This window comes from Poromitra crassiceps (assembly GCF_964638095.1).
Source record: "Poromitra crassiceps genome assembly, chromosome: 11".
NCBI lineage: Eukaryota > Metazoa > Chordata > Actinopteri > Beryciformes > Melamphaidae > Poromitra > Poromitra crassiceps.
In genome coordinates, this window is record NC_139643.1 from 35,806,919 (window position 1) to 35,825,236 (window position 18,318).

General features: G+C 47.5%; 2 protein-coding genes across 6 annotated transcripts in view; both read right to left on the reverse strand.

The window, feature by feature from the left end:
- sdc3 (syndecan 3) overlaps window positions 1-6,239 on the reverse strand; it is a 45,098-nt gene extending 38,859 nt beyond the window's left edge. Inside the window, exon 1 of the mRNA XM_083646763.1 lies at window positions 5,786-6,239. Within this exon, the coding sequence (XP_083502889.1) occupies window positions 5,786-5,839 (54 nt within the window). The 5' untranslated portion in view covers window positions 5,840-6,239. The remainder of the gene's footprint in view (window positions 1-5,785) is intronic.
- Window positions 6,240-8,491: 2,252 nt separating this feature from the next.
- pum1 (pumilio RNA-binding family member 1) overlaps window positions 8,492-18,318 on the reverse strand; it is a 42,639-nt gene continuing 32,812 nt past the window's right edge. For all 5 annotated transcript variants that reach the window (XM_083646779.1, XM_083646777.1, XM_083646778.1 and 2 more), the window contains exons 17-23: window positions 17,865-17,994; window positions 17,478-17,612; window positions 16,070-16,207; window positions 14,192-14,317; window positions 10,861-10,982; window positions 10,201-10,393; window positions 8,492-9,497 (exon numbers count right to left, since the gene is read on the reverse strand). In XM_083646779.1, coding sequence (XP_083502905.1) covers window positions 9,366-9,497; window positions 10,201-10,393; window positions 10,861-10,982; window positions 14,192-14,317; window positions 16,070-16,207; window positions 17,478-17,612; window positions 17,865-17,994 — 976 coding nt within the window. In that variant the 3' untranslated portion in view covers window positions 8,492-9,365. The remainder of the gene's footprint in view (window positions 9,498-10,200; window positions 10,394-10,860; window positions 10,983-14,191; window positions 14,318-16,069; window positions 16,208-17,477; window positions 17,613-17,864; window positions 17,995-18,318) is intronic.

Below are 18,318 nucleotides of genomic sequence, written 5' to 3' on the forward strand. Positions count from 1 at the left end.
CTCCATCATGCAGTGACTCTACCCCTTCTTCCTCTTGTCTCTTCATCACTTGATAGCTTTGCTCACTCTATCCGTTTAGTGCGCTCAGTCAATAGCTCCCCCGGCCTTCTCTCTCTCTCTCTTCTAATACCCCTCTGCTCATGACTCTCTCTCTCTCTCTCTCTCTCTCTCTCCATCCTCACCCCTCCATTTGATCTCCTCCTCTCATTAGCTCGTGGTCCGTACACACCTCCCTTCTTTTTCCATCCCGCTCCTTCTCTCTCTCACTATATTCATCTAACCGCCGTCTGGCTCTCTCCAGAGAATAGTGAGTGTGTCTGTGCAGTGCTGCCCAATTACTGCAAGGGAGTTTCTGCGTGTGTGTGTGTGTGTACTACTGTGTGTAGGCGTATGTGTGCATGTGTGTGTGTGTACAAAATCAGCTTCACTAGCCTGTTGTGACCTACCTAAATCACCTCCAGCATTCTGCGTCTCCCTCTCTCACTCACTGAGTCAACAGCCTGCTGGATACCTGCAGCACCATCGGCTCGCAGCCTCACACTGTGTGGGTGTCTGCAGCACTGCATGCGTTCACGCTCGGGATTACCAGCAGTTGTGCGTTTCTATGCATTTTTGGTGTATAATTATGTGTGTGAGCGTGTGTGTGTATATACATATGCATTCATTGGTGTGTATAATACATTATGTGTGACGAGCATGTTCACACTTGTGCAGCATCGCTGGCTGTGTGAAATCCTTCCAGCTGGATGCACATACAGGCTATACCGGCATTCTTCTTCCTAATACATGGGAGGACTTGAACACATTCCACGCGGGGAAAAGTCGGGCTGTTGCGCAAAGTTGTGGAGCCAAGTGATTGAAGTAAATAGGTTGTGTGTCTGGAAGCCTGGAAGAAGTTGCATTGTGTGTTGGGGTGTGCAGCAACTCCATATACTGTGCTTTTAGAAAGCATGGCGATTAGAAAGAGCACCTCCTCCGAGGAGTTGGAACAATATGGCGCTCCAGCCTGTTAAAGCCCCAGAGGGGGTTAGCACAGTGCTGCTAGTTAGCGGCTCTCGTGTAGCGCTCCCCATCCTGCAGCACATTTTGAATTTCCATCGCTGTAAATCAGCTCAGCGGGGAGAGGGGAGGGGGGAGGGAGAGGGGAGGGGGGGGGGCAGATAAGGGGGGGGGGGGGTGCATTGGGAGGGCAGGTATTGTGAAAACGGGTTGGCTCCATCCCCACTGTTATCAGCCCAGTGCTACATGGAAAATTCCATTCTGCCTCAATCATAAAACCAAAATAATAATCATAATTTCAGTCATATGCACATGGGTCAGGCAGGCCTGTGTGATAAGAAAAGAAACTGCTTTCAGATAGGGGTGGGAAGACGTGCGCGCACGCACACGCGCACACACACACACACACACACACACGCGCGCGCGCGCACACACACACACACACACACACACACACACACACACACACACACACACACACACAGCTGAGAGCAGGGGAGAAGCGAGGGGGCTGAATGTTGTTTTTCCCACTGAAGGCTATCATTATATACTATCTCTCTCTCTCTCTCTCTCTCTGTCTCTCTCTCTCTCTAGTTGGGTTTCCATTTCCATTCAAATGTATTGCAAATGTTAGTCGAATTTTCAGAAAATCTGCAAAATAAGATGTGAAATTATGCGAGTTTGCCTTGCAGGCAGATGTGCCTTGCACATCTTGCCTTGCCTTGTGTGCCCCTTGTCTTGCATGCAGCGTCCGAGCTGCCTGTAAACTGAATGTTTTTTGATGATCCACAAAGCTACAGCATGAAATGGATTACCAGGCACCACTCTTCAATTCGGCATACAGAAAGATGTTAATTCTAGATGTGAGTCCCGCCTGTTAATCCCGCAGTCTTCAGTTAAAACACATCGGGAAAGGCGGTCAAATTGTGTGCTGCGTATTTCTAAGGTAAATGACCGTATTTAGTGTTTACCGACATGTAGCGTGCATCTTACTACTGATTCGTAACCAGCTTTGCTCATGGTTTATGGTCGGATGTTAACTTTGTTTTGACTAGTGCCAATTCTAGAGTCTGTAGGGGCCCCCGGGGGCCCCTACAACCTCATCACCATCATTTTATTAATAACCTGACACCAACGAAAAATACATCAATATTATAATTAGAATTCCTCGAGTTCCTCGGACGTATTTTATTAGCCTGTTCATAACTTTCATACATGGTGCATAGTTACCTTTTTCGTCCACTGGCCAAATGTCTAGTGAATGTTCAAATGTTACCAGCCACTCAATGGATAAGCATTGTTTGTTTGTTTTTGGCTGGTGGTGAGTGAATCAAATCTACCTACCAGCCACGTGCACATTTATATTTGACCAGCATTTGGCTGGTGAGTGGTGATGACTGATGCTAATTGTGTGACCTGCTTTCATAGCAATCATAGCTTAGCTATTAGCTTAGCCAGGTTAACTAACAACAACGACAAAACACCATAGCTAGTTGAATTTATTCAAGTGTCTCCCCATAGGCCATACTAAAATAACAGCATTCAGTTAGCATAGGCTATACTAAAATAACAGCATTCAGTTAGCATAGGCTATACTAAAATAACAGCATTCAGTTAGCATAGGCTATACTAAAATAACAGCATTCAGTTAGCATAGGCTATACTAAAATAACAGCATTCAGTTAGCATAGGCTATACTAAAATAACAGCATTCAGTTATCTGCCTAATCAGTATCTGCTCCACTTGTTTTTTCCACATCCTCTTTTTTCTCTTTTGTTTTGACTTCCAGATAATTGAATTTCCTTCATTCACTTTCAATTCAAGAGAATACGTGAATCATGCAAGTTTGATGGGAATGAGTCACATAGCTACCTTCTCTTAAAGCGAAAGTAAATTCATGTCATTCAAAATCGTCCAGTCCAGGGGATGACATGGAACCCCTTTAGGGAGGTTGTTTAATGGAGAGGGGTTTGTGGGCACTGCAGTGGCGTAAAGTTTGTCAGCCCTCGGGGGGGCCCTAACAGACTGGGACCCCAAGCAGTTGCCTACCTTACATGTTCATAAGCTGCACCTCTGCTTTTGACAGTAAACAAGGCAACATGAAATGCTTGGGTTTTGCAAAGTTTTCCACTCAGGTATAAAAACAGGTGGATGGAAAAAGCCACCTTCTGTCTCTCTCTCTCTCTGCCTGCTCACCTGCAGACGTAAGCTACGGATATGAACCTTCTGTCTCTCTCTCTCTCTCTGCCTGCTCACCTGCAGACGTAAGCTACGGATATGAACCCAGAGCCTTTTCATTTCCTGTCTCCACTGGATGCAGAAGGAAGGTGACCCCACACTCCCATCATCCATCCTGTCTCTCACACACACACACACACACACACACACACACACACACACACACACACACACACACACACACACACACACACACACACACACACACACACACACCAACCTGAAATACCACTACCCCCCAGTGACTTTTATACACCTGAGCATGCAAGCTTGTGTGTGTGTGTGTGTGTGTGTGTGTGTGTGTGTGTGTGAGAGCGTGCGTGCGTGTGTGTGTGTGTGTGTGTGAGCGTGTGTGTATGTGTGTGAGGGGACTCTTTTTGTCCTCCAGGAGAGTGAGAAGGACCCACTTCCTGTGTCAAATTGCCTCTCACATTCCACACACTCTCTCTCTATCCCCTCGCTCACTCCATTTCTCCCTCTCTCACTCCTTCTCTCTCTCACTCTCTCTCTCTCTCTCTCTCTCTTCATCTCTCTATGGGGGGCTTTGTCTGCTATTGGAGGCACAAAACACTGATTCATTCCACGAGTTAAACATGATCCTCAAGAACACACCACTTCTCTTCCACACACACACACACACACACACACACACACACACACACACACACACACACACACACACACACACACACACACACACACACACACACACACACACACACGCACTAAAGAAGCAGGAGCTGGCAAGAACAAGTTTTTGGCACTATATAGAGATACACTATTTTTGAGCCCACACACAGACAGATGGACAGTCAGTGACGGGGGAACGGATGCACGCACGCACAAACACACACACACCAAATACACACACACACACACACACACACACAGGCAAGCCGTGGGACACAGCAGATGTCTGTGGGAATATGATCTCTCCGGATGTGACATCACAACGCCCATCACAGGATATCCTTATACCGACAGACAGTGATCATCCACTGCATCACTCAGTTCTTTTAATACATCCATGTGCTCAGAACACACACACACACACACACACACACACACACACGCGCACACGCACACACACACACACACACACATGCACACACATGTCCATTTGGCTCCTAGAGGTGTCTAAAGAAAGATACTGTCAACAAACGCATGCGACCACAGGCCAAAATCATTGATACGTGTGTGTCTGGTGTGTTTTTCAGGGCACCGAGAGGGGGCGTGTCCAGCTGGCTGACTCTTGCATCACATCATACAGTTCAATGTCTGGTGATGAAATCAATCAGCAATCTGATACAAAATGTAGTCATCTGATAAGATGTGGTGTGTGTGTGTGTGTGTGTGTGTGTGTGTGTGTGTGTGTGTGTGTGTGTGTGTGTGTGTGTGTGTGAGATGTGTGTGTGTGAGAGAGAGAGAGAGAGAGAGAGAGAGAGTGTGTGTGTGTGTGTGTGTGTGTGTGTGTGTGTGTGTCAAGAGCCTTGATGTGTGTGTGACAGCTACCCTTCTATTTTTGGTATTTGTTGTTTCAGATTCTCTCAATGATTCAGTAGCACCCTCCCCCCTGCTCCTCCACATCATAATGGTAAATCAGGATAAATCGGGATGGTGACCGAAGGTGTGGGCGTGGTGGGGGGGCGTGAAGCTAGCTGTGGATGGTTGGGATGGGAGGGGGGCTCACGCATTCCTAATCAGCTTCCCTCCTCGCAATTCCCGATGACATCATTCCATCCATCCCTCGCACTGCATCGGCATCGCCGTTAACTCCCATCTATCTACCCCACCCCTTTTTGCCACAAACACACACGGAGATCACACACACCCTCCACCCTCCGGTTAACGGGAGGATGCCCCGGGGCGGGGTCTGTCACCTGGACAAGGCCACCCCCCCTCCCTCCGCCGCCATGACCATCTACCGCCGCTCCTGGGGGGGGGGGGGGTCGGCAACCAGACATCCAACACCCCCCATCCTCCTCTCGTGTCCAACAGTCAGCGCGGCGTCTATCCGGTAATAAAGTCGTTAAAGCCGCAGTATGATGACTCCAGCCCAAATTACCAAATTACCAGCAGGATGTGATCCGCTGAGGCAGACACCACATAGCAGGACACGCGCAAAGACCCGTAATCAAGCTCAATTAGAGATTACCCACTAATTACCGACCCACACACATATAGCCTACACACACACACACACACACACACACACACACACACCTCCTAACTCGAGCGGACATAGGCCTGCCCGTGCCACAATAAACCCCGACTCTAGACACACAAAGGGGGAGGGGGGGTACGGCCACCCCCTTAACGGGAGTCACGCATATGGCCAATAAAGGCTGGTTGTCTATGTAGGTCGACTGCAGGAATGACTGCCGATCACCGACCCATCATCACACATGCTCTCATTAGAGATAGCGCAAAACACACACACACACACACACACGCACACGCACACACAAAATGCCTTTAGGCTCTATATCCCCCTTGCACAGGAGCTCCTCGGTAACAATGGAGCACAAAGGGACTGCTCGTGCTTACCGTGGCGGTGTGAGCGAGCAGCGCGGTGAGCGCCAGCAGACAGGGCAGCTTCATGCTCGGGGTGCGGAGCGGTGCGGGCACAGCCTCCCGGTGCCTCCCAGCCAGCCGCTGCCTTCCTTCGCGGGGGGGGGACGTGTGTGTGTGTGTGGGGGGGACAAAGCGCTTCTCTCGGTCTCTCGGTGTTCGGTAGTCTCCAACTTCAGAGCGCGCCTACCGCCCGTCCTACCGTGCAAACCATCCGTCCGTCTCTGTGCGAGCTCGGGGTTAATCCAAGGATTCACGTGCTACTAGCCCCGGTTACCGAGAGGCTAGGCGTTAATAAGCGGGGAGATTCCTTCCGCGAGGCCTCTTCTCCTCTCTCTATTTCTCCCACTTTTTGTGCTCGAGACCTGATAGATTTACTACCGGGAGACGCCAGACCTCGGCTCTCTCTCTCATTCTCTCTCTCCCCCACACTCTCTCGCTCTCTCTCTCCTCCCCCTCTCCGTTGAGGGCAGGATGTTCCGTATGGCGACGCCGCTTGGCCTGGGAGTCTGGCAGAAGGAGATTGTGTGTGTGTGTGTGTGTGTGTGTGTCAGTGTGTTTAGAGAGAGGGGGATCTCCATCAGAGACGAAGCGAGGATGCCCCCTGCAGCTCGTCTAGGCACCCGCAGCCCCAGTATCCTACCTTACACGCACGCGCGCGCGCACACACACACACACACACACACACACACACACACACACACACACACACACACACACACACACACACACACACACACAGAGTGAGGCGAGGTAGGGCATTGATGTCCACGCCCCAGGCCATTCATTCATCGCTGCCCCCAGAGAGCTCGCGACTTTGCTTTGTGCGCAGGTGAGGCTCCGGTAACCAGCTAGCCACAGCACCCCCCCCCCCCACACACACACAGTTATCAGTTATGATTGGCTGAGTCTATTCGAAGCCGTTAAAGCTCACCGGATCACCGCACACCTGTGCCTGTAGATATTAATGCGGTAGCAGACACTTAGCAACCATGTTTAGAGAAACATTTAGGCTACGTGGGCTATATTACAGGCTGGGCTGTAGCTCAGCGGTAGGACCACAGCAGGGACGACCATTAAGTTAATTGGTGGTTGCATGGGGCTCATTAGTAACAGCCTATCAGGACTCAGGAGTAGCTTATAACACCCAAATGACTTCATGGCAGCAGTGGTGGTGGTTACTTTACCTTTTCGTAGACCAGCCAAAATCCCCAACGTTCATTATTCATAAACCAAGATGGGTGAGTTCAGTTACTGTGCTGGCCTGGGCCTAACAGACTGACTGTCAAACCACAGCTGGGGGACATAGGACAGATTCACCATAATAGGCTCAGTTACTGATCAGGCGAAGCAGTCTGCTTTTGTTCAGTGTTCTCATCCTTTTGCTGAATAAAATCAAAGTAAGCAAGTGGGAATGCTTCCTCCAGCAATATTTATCATATCTAGCGCAGTCGGATGAAGACTAATTATGGGGAACATGAATCAGGGGATATTTTTGGGATAACCCTGTTTGATTTGGGGCCCATTAGACGACTGGAATTTAAGTATAGTTTCTGCAAAGTCATTTGTAATATCCCTCATTAACACTGCTGGTTATCATCCAGGGCTATAGCATTCAAACATACCAGTCTCATTAATACACATTTACGGAGTAACTGGAGCACCAGGGACCAAGTCTCACCTCCCCCCATCTGACTCACGCTGAATATTTCTGGAAGTCTCACAGCAGGCGCATTCATTCAGATGGTTGGAACAGAAATGACGGCACAAATCCTGCTATTTAACAACCTAGCTGAATAACATACAAGTGTGTGGTCCACTCCCTCCCGTCATCTGGTGTGTGTAAAGTGTGTGCACCCTACACATCCAAGGAAAGGCAACCAAAGAAAAACATCACACTTGAGACAACGGTGAAATTTTGAAAGTTTTTTTTTGTTCAGTTTTGTTTCAAAATAAAGATCACACAATTGTTTAGAGACAATCTACAACAGGAGTTACAAAAAATAGTTGCCCAGGCAATAAGCATACACAGGTTCTGTTAACTATACACATATGGTTACAGGTGTGCTCGTAGTAAATATACACAAGGCTGCTCCAAATGTACACCGCGCCATGGCGGACTGCCTCTCTCACCCAAAAGGACATGGACAGTATGATACAGCACTTACAGCACTAGAGAAATGCCAAAAAACACAAGAATCTCCTCTGTACAATCCATGGGTTTCACCCCTCTGAAGACAGTCATGGGTGGGGGGATGAGTGCAGTGTTGCCAGATCTCGCGAGAGAAACAAGCAACCGTTTCTACCGAGAGATCTGGCAACACTGGTTGAGTGGGTCCAGGGGTAAAAGGTATTGTTCCCACCCAGCCAGCCCCCCCCATACACATGACACATTTCACGAGTGGCGAAAAGCATTCCTATAAAAAGGATCTTAAAAAAAGAAAGAAAATATGAAGAAACCTTCAACGTAAACCAGAAGACACCACTAATCTAACAATGTGTCCTATTGGGAGTCAGTGGGAGATTGACGTCTCTTAATTTAAGCAGTGACAAGATAAAGATAAAACCAAGCGTGGCGGATCTTTGTACAAGTACTACGCTGTATAGAAAGGGCTTTTCAAAACAAAAAATTTGATATTACAATTTACAATATACAACAACTCATATGTCACAACCAAGGAGGTGAGAATATACACTGAAATGCACAGGGTTTTTTTTTCTAAGTTTTTTTTTCCAGAGTGATTTTTTTTTTATCCTTTTCTTCTCATACCAAAAAGGGTGGTAAAGCACTTTTACATTACAAGGGTTTACAAATGTACAATTATACAGTCAGAAGTATGTGGTCACTACTAGGATACATTATAGATACAGATTCAACATCAAAAACCAGAAAAACTACAAAGTTTTATATATATATTTATATATATATGCAAAGGTCTACACCAAGTATACACGTTATATTTATAGAAGCAAGACCAGAAAACGAATCTCCCATGCTAAATGATCTGTCTGCTGGTTAGCCAATGGCGTGTGTTTGTCTATGATTCCGTGACGTCAGACAAATTAAATACTCCGTCTCATAGTGGTAAATAGCTAGGATGGGCGGGAGGGGGCGCTGGGGTTGTGTGTGTGTGTGTGTGTGTGTGTGTAGCAGTAGCAAAAAAGTGAAGTGATGATTTCTATTTTATCTGAAACGACGAAAAATGAAATGATGAAAAGAAAAGAGGAGAGGGGGCGGAGCAATGAGTGGAACATCACGTCTCACCTCTCTCTCCCTGCCCTCCTACCCTCCCACCCGGTTGAGGGGGGGGAGGGGGCGGGGCAAAAACTAAACAAAGGCTGCCTCCCAGGAGGGTGGTTGGGGGGACAAGGGTATGAGGGGTACTCCATGCCCTCAGTAGGTTTGGTTCAGGAGTGGATGCCTCCAACAGAGACAGGAGGGTGGGCCGTGACGATAGCACTGGGAGGGTAAGGGACAGGGTGGTGGGAGGGGTGTACGGGTAGACACATGATTTCAGGGTGGAGGCGGTGGGAGTGATGAGGGGCGGTCATAAGTTTACATGATGCCGTTGGGAGGGCCACAGAGAGGGCCCAGGTCAACGCCGTTCTTCATGTAGTACTTCTCCAGCTTGGCCAGGATGTGTTTGCCGTACGTATACTTCCTCAGGGTGGAAATGTGAGGCCGGATCTACAGGCGGGCGGACAAATACACAGATACATGGAAGATGATCACAATGGGCATCGCTCACTTCCTATCCGGACCCGGTCAGACCCTCCCCCTCCCAGCCCAGTCTACCTGGTCCAGCCCAGTCTACCTGGTCAGACCCTCGCCCCCCAGCCCTGTATACCTTGTCCAGCCCAGTCTACCTGGTCAGACCCTCCCCCCCCCCAGCCCAGTCTACCTGGTCAGACCCCCCCCCCCCCCCGTCTCCACTGGTCAGATGACGATCTTCTGCATGTTTTTAGTGGGGGGTTGTGTACGGAGGAACCGCCTGGGGGGTACGGGGAGAACATGCAAACTCCACACAGAAAGGCCCTTTCGACGAGATAGCCCACCTGGGCAGTAGGCACTGAAGATATGGGGGGGTCACAACTCCAGCGCCCACAGCGTCCCAGGCGAGAATCGAACTCAGGACCTTCTAGCTGTGAGGCGACAGCGCTACCGACTGCGCCACCGTACCCCTACCTAGTCTACCTGGTCCAGCCCAGTCTACCTGGTCAGACCCCCCCCTCCCCCTGAGCCCCGTCTACCTGGTCAGACCCTCTCCCTCCCAGCCCCGTCTACCTGGTCAGACCCTCCCCCTCCCAGCCCCGTCTACCTGGTCAAACCCTCCCCCTCCCAGCCCCGTCTACCTGGTCAGACCCTCCCCCTCCCAGCCCCGTCTACCCACCTTGTGCATGACGATCTTGCGCTGGGTGGGCTCGGCGACGTCGATCATCTTCTGCACCACGTAGTTGGCGTACTGGTCCTTCATCATGGTGTATAAGGCACTGTGGGGGCCCTCCGTCAGGCTGCACACCTCGTCTATCAGCACCGCCCGCTCTGCCCGCGACGCATGGGTCACACACTTCTCCACCACGTTACTGGACGGAGAGGGGGGGGAGGGGACAAACAAACAAAAGCTCATTTCAAGTCTGCTTAGGAGTCTTTTTTCTTCCCCCGTTTTCTCCACAATATTGTACTTGGCCAATTGCCGATCTGGCAAGAGCCGTAGATTGCTAGTGCTATCCCCCCCCCCCCCCCAGTTCCTCTCCCCACTGAACAGAGGAGGCACTAGGGCAGTGACCAGGACACATACCCAACGGCTTCCCACCCAGACATGGCCAAACGTGCCCGTAGGAACTTCTGACCAAGCTGGAAGTACCACTGCCGGGAATTTAACCCGGGTCTCTGTGGTGGTAGGCGAGTGCCTTTACCTCTACATTAGCCAAATGCCAATACGAAAGCCTTTCTTACAGTGATGGCAGGACAACAGATAGGAAAGTAACCAAAAGTAAGTGTGTGTGTGTGTGTGTGTGTGTGTGTGTGTGTGTGTATATTGGGATTTTACCTGGCAAACTTGTGCTGGCTGAGTCCCAGTACATTGCCTCTGATCTCAGCTACTATCTTGCTCTTATCCTCAGCTCGGCCGTGCTCCAAAACGTGCTGGATCACATAGTTTCCATACTGGTCCTGAAACACACAACCCACACAAGGCACATGAAGCAAGAAGACAACCCACACAAGGCACATGAAGTAAGAAGACAACCCACACAAGGCACATGAAGCAAGAAGACAACGCACACATCGCACATGAAGCAAGAAGACAACCCACACATGGCACATGAAGCAAGAAGACAACCCACACATGGCACATGAAGCAAGAAGACAACCCACACATGGCACATGAAACAAGAAGACAACCCACACAAGGCACATGAAGTAAGAAGACAACCCACACATGGCACATGAAGCAAGAAGACAACCCACACATGGCACATGAAGCAAGAAGACAACCCACACAAGGCACATGAAGTAAGAAGACAACCCACACAAGGCACATGAAGCAAGAAGACAACGCACACATCGCACATGAAGCAAGAAGACAACCCACACATGGCACATGAAGCAAGAAGTAGGGATGGGCATTTCTAGCAAAAACACTATTCGAAATTCGCTGGCCAAATTCGAATTTAATTCGAAATTCGAAAATAAAAATAAAAATGTAAAAAAAATTAAAAATGTAATTTTTTTTTTTTTTTTACATTTTTTTTTTTTTTACATTGACATTTTCGAAAATAAAAAACAGTTTTGACAATCATGAGTGGTTCATTAAATATTTAGTAGGCTCAGGTCTGAGTGCCAAAGGGGTGCCAAAGTCACCCCCTCTCCCTCTTCATGGGATTTCATCCGCCATTCATTTTTCCATAAACCTTGCTTAAAATGCTTATAAAAATTGTTTTACTTGCTCAAACCAAGCGATTTGACTATACTTAGAATCAGGGGAGACAATGCAACATTTCACTCAAAAAAAAAAAAAAAAAAAATTTTTTTTTTTTTTTTTTTTTTTCGAATTTCGAATTTCAATAATAAAAGTCGACCTTGATAATAACAACGATTATTCGAAAATTCGAAATTCGATGCCCATCCCTAGCAAGAAGACAACCCACACATGGCACATGAAGCAAGAAGACAACCCACACATGGCACATGAAACAAGAAGACAATCCACACAAGGCACATGAAACAAGAAGACAACCCACACAAGGCACATGAAGCAAGAAGACAACCCACACATGGCACATGAAGCAAGAAGACAACCCACACAAGGCACATGAAGCAAGAAGACAACCCACACAAGGCACATGAAGCAAGAAGACAACCCACACATGGCACATGAAGCAAGAAGACAACCCACACATGGCACATGAAACAAGAAGACAATCCACACAAGGCACATGAAGCAAGAAGACAACCCACACATGGCACATGAAGCAAGAAGACAACCCACACATGGCACATGAAACAAGAAGACAATCCACACAAGGCACATGAAGCAAGAAGACAACCCACACAAGGCACATGAAGCAAGAAGACAATCCACACATGGCACATGAAGCAAGACAACCCACACATGGCACATGAAGCAAGAAGACAACCCACACAAGGCACATGAAACAAGAAGACAACCCACACAAGGCACATGAAGCAAGAAGACAACCCACACAAGGCACATGAAGCAAGAAGACAATCCACACATGGCACATGAAGCAAGAAGACAACCCACACAAGGCACATGAAGCAAGAAGACAACCCACACATGGCACATGAAGCAAGAAGACAACCCACACAAGGCACATGAAGCAAGAAGACAATCCACACATGGCACATGAAGCAAGAAGACAACCCACACATGGCACATGAAGCAAGAAGACAACCCACACATGGCACATGAAGCAAGAAGACAACCCACACATGGCACATGAAGCAAGAAGACAATCCACACATGGCACATGAAGCAAGAAGACAACCCACACAAGGCACATGAAGCAAGAAGACAACCCACACATGGCACATGAAACAAGAAGACAACCCACACAAGGCACATGAAACAAGAAGACAACCCACACATGGCACATGAAGCAAGAAGACAACCCACACAAGGCACATGAAACAAGAAGACAACCCACACATGGCACATGAAGCAAGAAGACAACCCACACAAGGCACATGAAACAAGAAGACAATCCACACAAGGCACATGAAGCAAGAAGACAACCCACACATGGCACATGAAGCAAGAAGACAATCCACACATGGCACATGAAACAAGAAGACAATCCACACAAGGCACATGAAGCAAGAAGACAACCCACACAAGGCACATGAAGCAAGAAGACAATCCACACATGGCACATGAAGCAAGAAGACAACCCACACATGGCACATGAAGCAAGAAGACAATCCACACATGGCACATGAAACAAGAAGACAATCCACACAAGGCACATGAAGCAAGAAGACAACCCACACATGGCACATGAAGCAAGAAGACAATCCACACATGGCACATGAAACAAGAAGACAATCCACACAAGGCACATGAAGCAAGAAGACAACCCACACAAGGCACATGAAGCAAGAAGACAATCCACACATGGCACATGAAGCAAGAAGACAACCCACACATGGCACATGAAGCAAGAAGACAATCCACACATGGCACATGAAGCAAGAAGACAACCCACACATGGCACATGAAGCAAGAAGACAATCCACACATGGCACATGAAGCAAGAAGACAACCCACACATGGCACATGAAGCAAGAAGACAACCCACACAAGGCACATGAAGCAAGAAGACAACCCACACAAGGCACATGAAGCAAGAAGACAACCCACACAAGGCACATGAAGCAAGAAGACAACCCACACAAGGCACATGAAGCAAGAAGACAACCCACACAAGGCACATGAAGCAAGAAGACAACCCACACATGGCACATGAAGCAAGAAGACAACCCACACATGGCACATGAAGCAAGAAGACAACCCACACAAGGCACATGAAGCAAGAAGACAACCCACACATGGCACATGAAGCAAGAAGACAACCCACACATGGCACATGAAGCAAGAAGACAACCCACACATGGCACATGAAACAAGAAGACAACCCACACAAGGCACATGAAGCAAGAAGACATTGGATGATGCCAGCTGTTGCCTCTGACAACACGTCAGCACACTTCAAAAGCCTGGACACTCTGGGAGAAGCTTTATTAAGCCCACTCAAGCTTTCACCATCCTGTCAAACACAACCACTGGTAGAAGCGCCTAGTGCTAGTTAGAAAGTGAGTGAGAGTGAGCGAGTGTGTGTGTGTGTGTGTATGAGAGTTACCTGCACCAGCTGCTCTGTGTGTTGGTGGAGCTCCTCTAATATAGGCAGCGTCTGTTCTGGAAGGCAGTGCTCGAGAATGCGCTGGATGACTCTGCAGCCGTAGGGATGGGTGGAGAGGGCAAAGACCTGCAACACACACATTATAAACACCATTACACATCTACACACCAAGTGGTCCTGGGGCACAGACAGTGCTGCATGGCACTAATATTGTCAGGGTTTAGACTAGAGGACTGATTCCTGCTGGTGCTACCTGTGCTAACTTATGGTACTGCATCCATATGAATGTTCTGTTAAAACAAACTCCGTCCGGGTCATTGTAACGGTAGATTCGCTGGCTACCAACACAACGGTCGCAGGTTCGCGCCCCCGTGTTACCTCCGGCTTGGTCGTGCTTCCATACAGGCACGATTGACTGTCTGCGGGTGGGAAGCTGGATTGGGGGTATGTGTCCTGGTCGCTGCACTAGCATTTTCTGTGGTCGCCGGTCGGGGCGCCTCTTCGGGGCGGAAGGAAACTGGTGAGAATAGCGTGATCCTCCCACATGCTACATCCTGCCAGTGAAGCTGCCCGCTGTCCGGTGAAAAGAAGCGGTTGGCACTTGCGCATGTGTCGGAGGAAGCATGGTGCTAGTCTACGGTTCTCCCCAGATTGGCAGAGGGTGGAGCAGCGACCGGGGCAGCAGGGGAGAAAATTGGCCAAGTACAATTGGGGAGAAAATGGGGGGAAATCAGAAAGAGAGAGGGGAAAAAACTCAAATGTACACTGAAGTGTACAATGAGAAGAGACATTGTTGTGTATCCAAAATAGGGCTGGGTTAAAAAAATAACAATATCGAAATCGAATTGATATTCATTTGAAGGAACTGATATTGATTCATAAATCCCAATATCGATCTTTTAATATAATGTCTTTTCCCCTGGATGCTTGAAGTTTTAACCCTGTTAAGACTCCCGTGGTTTGGTTCTTAGCGCAACGAGATCTCGTAAACATTATTTTTAATAATACACCAGGTTAGAGGGTTCCTTGTACAATTTACAACATAAGATCTTTGAGAATCTCTTTCATATTCAAGCAAAATTGGTATTGTAACTGAAATATCGATATCAAATCATATCGGAAGTCAAATCCGGACCTTGTGCATCAGAATCGTACCTAAATCAGCAGGGATACCCAGCCCGAATCCAAAACACATTCTTTATTTTCAAAATCGGTTATATTTGGACACACCCAGCTCACCCATGCAGGGCAGGTGGAGGCAAACTCCTGGCGTGCTTTGAGCTACACAAACAAATCTGAGCGGCTGGGTGGGAAAGCAGCAGCGCCGCAGCTCTGAGAGGCAAAACACTCACATGAGCAGTGATGAATTTACTGTCACAAGACCCAGGGCGAGTTTCAAAACTCAAACCTCATTTGTAGTTTAACAAAAGGGGCATGCACCAACGAACACAGTCTGTCTGTAGCACTTTATGCTAATGTGACATTTAGCCAGTGGATAGAAGATGGCTGCTGCTATTGGGCTGAGGTTTCCGTTGCCACGGCAACTTAACCAAGTCCCCCGGAAAGTGACAGTGTCAGTTTGGAGTATGTGTGTGTCTATGTACCTTGCCTGCAGAGGCAATATATTTGCTGCCTCAAGGCAGTGACAGTGTGTGTGTGTGCACACACGTTCATGTGTGTGTGTGTGTGTGTGTGTGTGTGTGTGGATGTATGTGCGCACACACGTTCATGTGTGTGTGTGTGTGTGTGTGTGGATGTGTGCACACATGTTCATGTGTGTGTGTGCACACACGTTCATGTGTGTGTGTGTGGATGTCAGCCAGCCCCTCTAAGGCTCCACTGTGGAAATATTGTGTGTGGGCGCCAAAGGGGACTCACCTGTCCCTTGAAGGCATCTATGATGAAGTGCAGGGCGTGCGGCTGGACACACTCGATACACTTCTGCACCACGTGGTTGCCGTTCTGATCCTTCACACACTTCAACACATGGCCGTCCAGCTCGCGCACCATCTCACTCTGCCACCAGGAGGGGGGGGGGGGGGGGGGGGGAGAAGAGAGTGAGACGAAGGCAGAGGAAGCACGAGAACAGCAGCAAGGCAGTGTAGAAAGACGCATGTCATTTTGTGTGGGAAGATGAATAATCGCCTAAAAACATTAACGACTTTTCTTAATTTTTCAAGGTAGCTCAAAGCCCAACAGATTAATCCTCTGTCTTTCAACTGCCCTGGAGTTTCTCTAAGAAGGGCTGGATAGATTTCTGTCTCTCGCACACATTGTTACCTATTCTAAAACCATTGAATTTGAACAAAATTATTTCCACGAGACATTCATTTGAATCCAACACCTGCAGTTCAAAAATTAGCATATAAACTATTTAATCATTAGCTTCATTCTTTGCCTGCAGGGAATCTGCTGCTATACAAGGTGGCCCTCACATCAAACTCAATGTAGATGAAATATGCTACATCTGAAGTGCATGCTGCTTTATTGATGCAGTATTCAGACTTAAAGGGACACTCCACCGAAAAACAACGCCGATGCCTCGCATCGTTTTCAGATGTGAGAGATTATATGTAAAATAAATCAGCTTTGTTTTTCGGTGGAGTGTCTCATTGACAAAAGTGATGTGAACACATCGATAGCATTTGAGACACAATGGGATATTTTGCCCTTCACAATCAAACCCCAGCAGAATTATGACTAAAAGTGTATCTAAGATGGACAAGGCAGTAAACAACTGTTACGTACAAACGGTACATAACAGCTGTTACTAGGGCTGTCAAAATTGATTGGCCCAAAATCATTAAAATATTCCCTCTAAACAAAACATTCATTCGAATATAAAAAAATAAAAATAAAAATTTGTGCGTGGCAAGGCAAACCAATACAACCAGAGAGCTTATATACTTGGTATATCTATTTGAACATAAAAAATAAAAGAAATCAACATAAACATTGTTTTTTTTTCATATTTATTCAGTCAGTTCAGTCAATACAGTAGTAGTCTACACTTTTGTAATATTTTTAAATAACCAGGCAAACGATGTACGTTTTTATGTTGCCCTCTTGGCCAGCTTTTGTACCTGGTTAAATGTAAAATTAAAATAATAATTTTGAATATTACTTTGATATTCGAATATTCTTTTAATTTTTATATTCAAATATATATTCGAATATAGTATATTCTTGACAGCCCTAGCTGTTGTGTACAAACGGTACATAACAGCTTGAACAAATACAGTGTTTGCCTTGCTCACAGTCCTGTGGGAGCAGGGGTTGTACTTACAATAACCTGCTGGTCCGAGGGGATGAACTCCAGGGCTTTCTGAATGACCCTGCAGCCGTACATCTGCAGGGCCAGAGACAGCACATGGCCTCGGATCCGCTCCGCCAGAGCTAGCTTCTGGTCCAGGCTGCCAAACTACAAACACACACACACAAAATAAGTTTGGAAATCCCGTATTCCACACTACAATACATTACACACAAACTCATCACATGCGTCACAGATTTATTCCCCCCCCAAAACACAGGCTACTGAGAGCCACACAAAAAGGCACACATGCGAATCTAGAGAATTATCAACCTAGATATGGATTAACTCTTCACTGTTCGTACCACAAATCCCATGCATTACACATGGTGATAATGACCGTCCATACAAAAGACAGACCTCAAAGAACTTCTGGATGACGTAGTTGCCAAAGACGTCGACCATGAGCTGGTAGGCCGCCTGCAGGATCTCACTGAAGACCAGTTGGCGCTCTGCTGAGCTGGCTCGCTCCAACTTCAACTGGATGAACCTAGAGGGACGCAGAGGGAGAGCACGCATGAATTCTGCCACAGGACAACTCTGTTGAAGTACCGTTTCATTTTAACTTCAAGAGATGTTGGTTGGATCATTTTCTTTTTGTTTTAGGTTAGCTTTTAGGGGTATGCTTGGCGTCCAAACTGCAGTATAGAGGAAAAGAGGACACCGTACCCAGACCTGAGTTTTATGTGTGTGTAGTCATGTTTCTTTATATAGTCATGATGTCGGGGGACTCAATATAGATAAATTGATTTATTCTATTATGCAAAGCCAATGAGTCCTCTAAGTTTTTTGCTCTTTTTGCAACTGCTGCGCC